We start from the raw sequence: 3,993 nt of genomic DNA on the forward strand, positions 1-3,993 counted from the left end.
GGGGGGGGGGGGGGGGAGGGCAGGGGATGTGTGCCCCTGCGTCCGGTTGGGAGTTGTACACAATGTCCAACCAGGGGCAAGGGCGAGGGTTCTTCCTCTCGCGAGGCCGAGCCGTCGTCCTGGGAGCGGGTGCCGTGTGTGCGCGTGTGCGTGTGCGCGGCGCGCGGCTGGTGGCCCGCCCCCGGGAGAGGGGGAGAGGGGGGTGGTCTTGTGCGCCGGCCTCTTGGCGCCGGGCGCGCGCCTGGCGGGGGCGCAGAGGGCATGGGCTCGTGGCCCCCCCCCCCCCGTTTCCCCCCAGGCTCGCCCGGCCCTCCTCCGGGGGGGGGGGGCGGAGGGGGTGTGTGTGTGTGCGGAGCGGGCGCAGAACTCCCAGGGACGAGGAGGGTGCCTTGATGTGGAGCCAGTGTGGTGTCCGATGCCCCAGGCTGTCTCCCTCTTCCGTTTGCGCTTTGAGTTTGTTTTCATTCCGAATCGCAGTCGAATCGAGATGGTAAGTTTTCTTTGCCTCCTCCCTCTCCTCTCCCTGCCCCCCCCCCCCCCACCCCCCCCCCACCCCCTCGCCTCTGTGGCCTCTCCCCCCGCGCGACGGCAGCAAGAGCAGCAGCAGCAGCAGCAGCGACAGGCAGAGACTCCGTGCAGTCTGGTCCCTCGCTGTCTCCCCTTGTCCCCTCTCCTCTATCGATGCGGCGGCCGCGCGTCCCTCGTGCTTGGGCTTCTCCCCCCCCGTCACGAGCGTGTGCGCGTGGACGCACGCTGTGCCTGGACCTCCCCTCGGCGAGGGGTGCCTGTCCTCGCTCGGCCGGCCGACCGACTTGGTCTCGGGCCGGTCGAGCGCACGCACACGCGGCACACCGCTCTGCTCCGGTTGACAGCGCGTCGGGTTTTCTCCCCCTTCTCGCCATGTCTCGGATGTCGTCGGATGTGAAATGCAATTCATGCATCCGATGTGTGCCGCGCATCGTGCTCGCCTCTCTGTTGTCTGCTCCTGCTGCCGCCGCCGTCGCGCCGGCATGAGTGCCTCCCTGGTGGTGTTCCTCTCTTTCTCCCCCCCCCGGCGTTCGTCCCATCTCCCCTCACATGCATGCCGGATCCCCTCCCACTAACTCGCGCCTGCTCCTCCCCCGCCTCTGCTCATGCTTCTTCTTGTGTGCCTGTGTGTGCCTGTGTGTGCCTAGTCTCACCGCAAGTTCGAGGCTCCCCGCCATGGCTCTATGGGCTTCAAGCCCCGCAAGCGCTCTTCCCGCCACCGCGGTAAGTGCAAGGCCTTCCCCAAGGACGACAAGACCAAGCCCTGCCACCTGACCGCTTTCCTCGGTTTCAAGGCCGGCATGACCCACGTCGTCCGTGACCTCGACCGCCCGGGCTCCAAGATGCACAAGCGCGAGGTCGTCGAGGCCGTCACCATCATCGAGACTCCCCCCATGGTTGTCGTCGGTGTTGTCGGCTACATCGAGACCCCCCGTGGTCTGCGCGCCCTGACCACCGTCTGGGCCGAGCACCTGTCCGACCAGGTCAAGCGCCGCTTCTACAAGAACTGGTACAGCTCCAAGAAGAAGGCTTTCACCAAGTACTCCGCCAAGTACCAGAAGGGCAAGAAGGCCATCGACCGTGACGTCAGCCGCATCCGCAAGTACGCCACCATCGTCCGTGTCCTCGCCCACACCCAGATGGATCTGCTCAAGCTCGGCCAGAAGAAGGCCCACCTGATGGAGATCCAGGTCAACGGTGGCTCCACCGACGACAAGGTCAACTTCGCCCTGCAGTCCTTCGAGAAGTCCATCAGCGTCGACCAGGTCTTCGCTCAGGATGAGATGATCGACGTCATCGGTGTCACCAAGGGTAAGGGTACCCAGGGTGTCGTCAAGCGCTGGGGTGTTGAGCGCCTGCCGCGCAAGACTCACCGTGGTCTGCGCAAGGTCGCTTGTGTTGGTGCCTGGCACCCGGCCCGCCTCGAGCACACCGTCGCTCGTGCCGGTCAGCTCGGTTACTACCACCGCACTGAGATGAACAAGAAGATCTACCGCGTCGGCAAGGGCATCCACACCGTCGATGGCAAGACCGTCTTCAACAACGCCGGTACCGAGTACGATCTCACCGAGAAGTCCATCACCCCCATGGGTGGCTTCCCCCACTACGGTGTCGTCAACCAGGACTTCCTCATGATCAAGGGCTGCTGCGTCGGTGTCAAGAAGCGCGTGCTCACCCTGCGCAAGTCTCTTATCACCCACACCAAGCGCTCTGCTCTGGAGAAGGTCACCCTCAAGTTCATCGATACCTCTTCGAAGTTCGGTCACGGCCGTTTCCAGACCCTCGAGGAGAAGCAGTCCTTCATGGGCAAGCTCAAGAAGGACTTCTAAGCGAGTGGTGGCTGCTGTCGCGGCCGGCATGGAGGCGCGCTCTCCTTTGTTGCTCTCCCCCGCCGGCCGGTGGCCCTCGTCGCTGCTGGTGCTGCTCCTCCTCCTCCTCCTCCTCCCCCTGCTCCTCTCGTCCGGTGACGATGGGGGCGGAGGCGGCGGCGGCGGCGGCGGCTTGCTCGATGGTGTCACCGCCGGCGTGATGGAAGCGCGTGGTGCTGTTTCGCTGCCCCTCCGTCCGTGGCTGTTGCTCTCTTGGTCGCCGTCCTTCGCCCGCCCTTTTTTGGCGGTGGCGGCCATCTGGCGCCGGTCACCACCCCCTCCTCCCTCCCCCGTCTCTGTGCAGGGGCGCGGCCGGGGTGTGCGGGGCGGCAGGGCCTGGCTCTGTGGCACTCTCTGTGTGCATGTCCCCGCATGTGCGCGCAGCGGGGTGTCGCTGTTGTCCTCCCTTCCTCCCTCTGGTGGTCGGTTGTCTTTCCTCCTCCTCCTTCTGTCGGGCTCCGATGATGATGATGTCGTCCACGCTAGAACAATAAACCCTTTATTTTCTCACGAATCTCCTCTCCCTCTTGCGCCGGGGGGGACTCTCTCCGGCCCGTGTGTATGTGTGTCCCTACTCCAGTCCGCGCTTGTCCGCGTCTGTCCTCTCCCTCCCCTCCCGGCCCGTGCCGGGGCCATGGCTGGGCTCCCTGGTGGCAGGTCGGGCGGGGAGGGGAGCAGTCTCCTCAGTCCTGGAACGGTGACCTGTGGTGTGTGTGTGTGTGTGGGCCATGGAGCCGGGCAGGGGTTCCTGTGTTTGCGCTGCGGTGCGCGGAGGTTGGGGATAGGCCCGACCGTGGAGATTTGCACCTTCGCCAGGGGGACAGCGAGCAGCCCATGCTTGCGAGGGGCGCTTTTCCATCTTGCGGGGGGAGGGGGCGGGGTGGACCATGTTTCCTCCTCCGGGGCTGGGCCCCTGGAGCTCTTTGCCTCGTTCTCTCGGTGCAGCGCCCTGGGGACCGGGCGCGCGCGCGAAACAGGCGTCCGCAGCCGGGCCATCCTTCCTTTTTTTTTTTAGGGGCGCCGCGCCGTCTCGCGCCAGGGAGCCAGGGCGGTGGCGGCCGGCCCGCCAAATCTCGTCATCACACGCGACGCCCAGGTTCACGTGCCGTGCTCATCACATGTCCACCTATTTCAGAGTGAGTCAACTCCACAATCAATTCACCCAGGGGCCGATCGTGCGGTGCCCTGCGCGACGGGCAGAACATGCCGGCCGGCGGGTGTTCATCCCTTTTCATGCTCGGCTCGCGCGCGTGCCTGCGCTCGAGAGCCGGGCTTCCACCTCATGGGACCGGAGGCAGAGAGAGGTGGACGTTCTTACTTCATCAGCACATGCGCTGCTGGATTTGCGATGCTAATCAGGATCAGAGCCGGTCTCCAGTCAAGGTCGCGGCTGCGCGGTCTAGACCCCGGGTGTGCTCTCGCCCTGGCTTTTCACCCGGCTCTGGCTTTCTCGCGTGCACGTGTGAGCTCGCCATCCGCGGAAATGTAGAGCTGATGGGGGCAGCACTTTGGGTGTTGGGTGCATCGAGACAGCGGGTTGCGACCTTTCAAGCTTCTTCCCCCCCGGGGGGGGGGGGGGCCGCCGGGGGGGGGGGGG

The 3,993-nt window shown here is 65.8% G+C and overlaps 1 protein-coding gene across 1 annotated transcript; it reads left to right on the plus strand.

Moving 5' to 3' along the window:
• The first annotated feature begins 399 nt into the window (after window positions 1–399).
• On the plus strand, window positions 400–3,349 carry H696_00391 (60S ribosomal protein L3). Its single transcript, XM_009494239.1, has 2 exons — window positions 400–490; window positions 1,176–3,349. The coding sequence occupies exons 1-2, from the start codon at window positions 416–418 to the stop codon at window positions 2,355–2,357; spliced, it is 1,257 nt and encodes a 418-aa protein (XP_009492514.1). The 5' UTR covers window positions 400–415; the 3' UTR covers window positions 2,358–3,349.
• Window positions 3,350–3,993: the final 644 nt, after the last annotated feature.

The sequence above is a fragment of the Fonticula alba genome (assembly GCF_000388065.1).
Source record: "Fonticula alba strain ATCC 38817 unplaced genomic scaffold supercont2.1, whole genome shotgun sequence".
NCBI lineage: Eukaryota > Rotosphaerida > Fonticulaceae > Fonticula > Fonticula alba.

What these genes read in the sequence shown, in the direction of transcription:
- H696_00391 (XM_009494239.1), top strand. Translation starts at nt 416, where the DNA reads ATGCCCCAGGCTGTCTCCCTCTTCCGTTTGCGCTTTGAGTTTGTTTTC. An exon ending in ATCGCAGTCGAATCGAGATG is followed by an intron (nt 491 to 1,175) that starts GTAAGTTTTCTT and finishes GTGTGTGCCTAG; the next exon opens with TCTCACCGCAAGTTCGAGGC.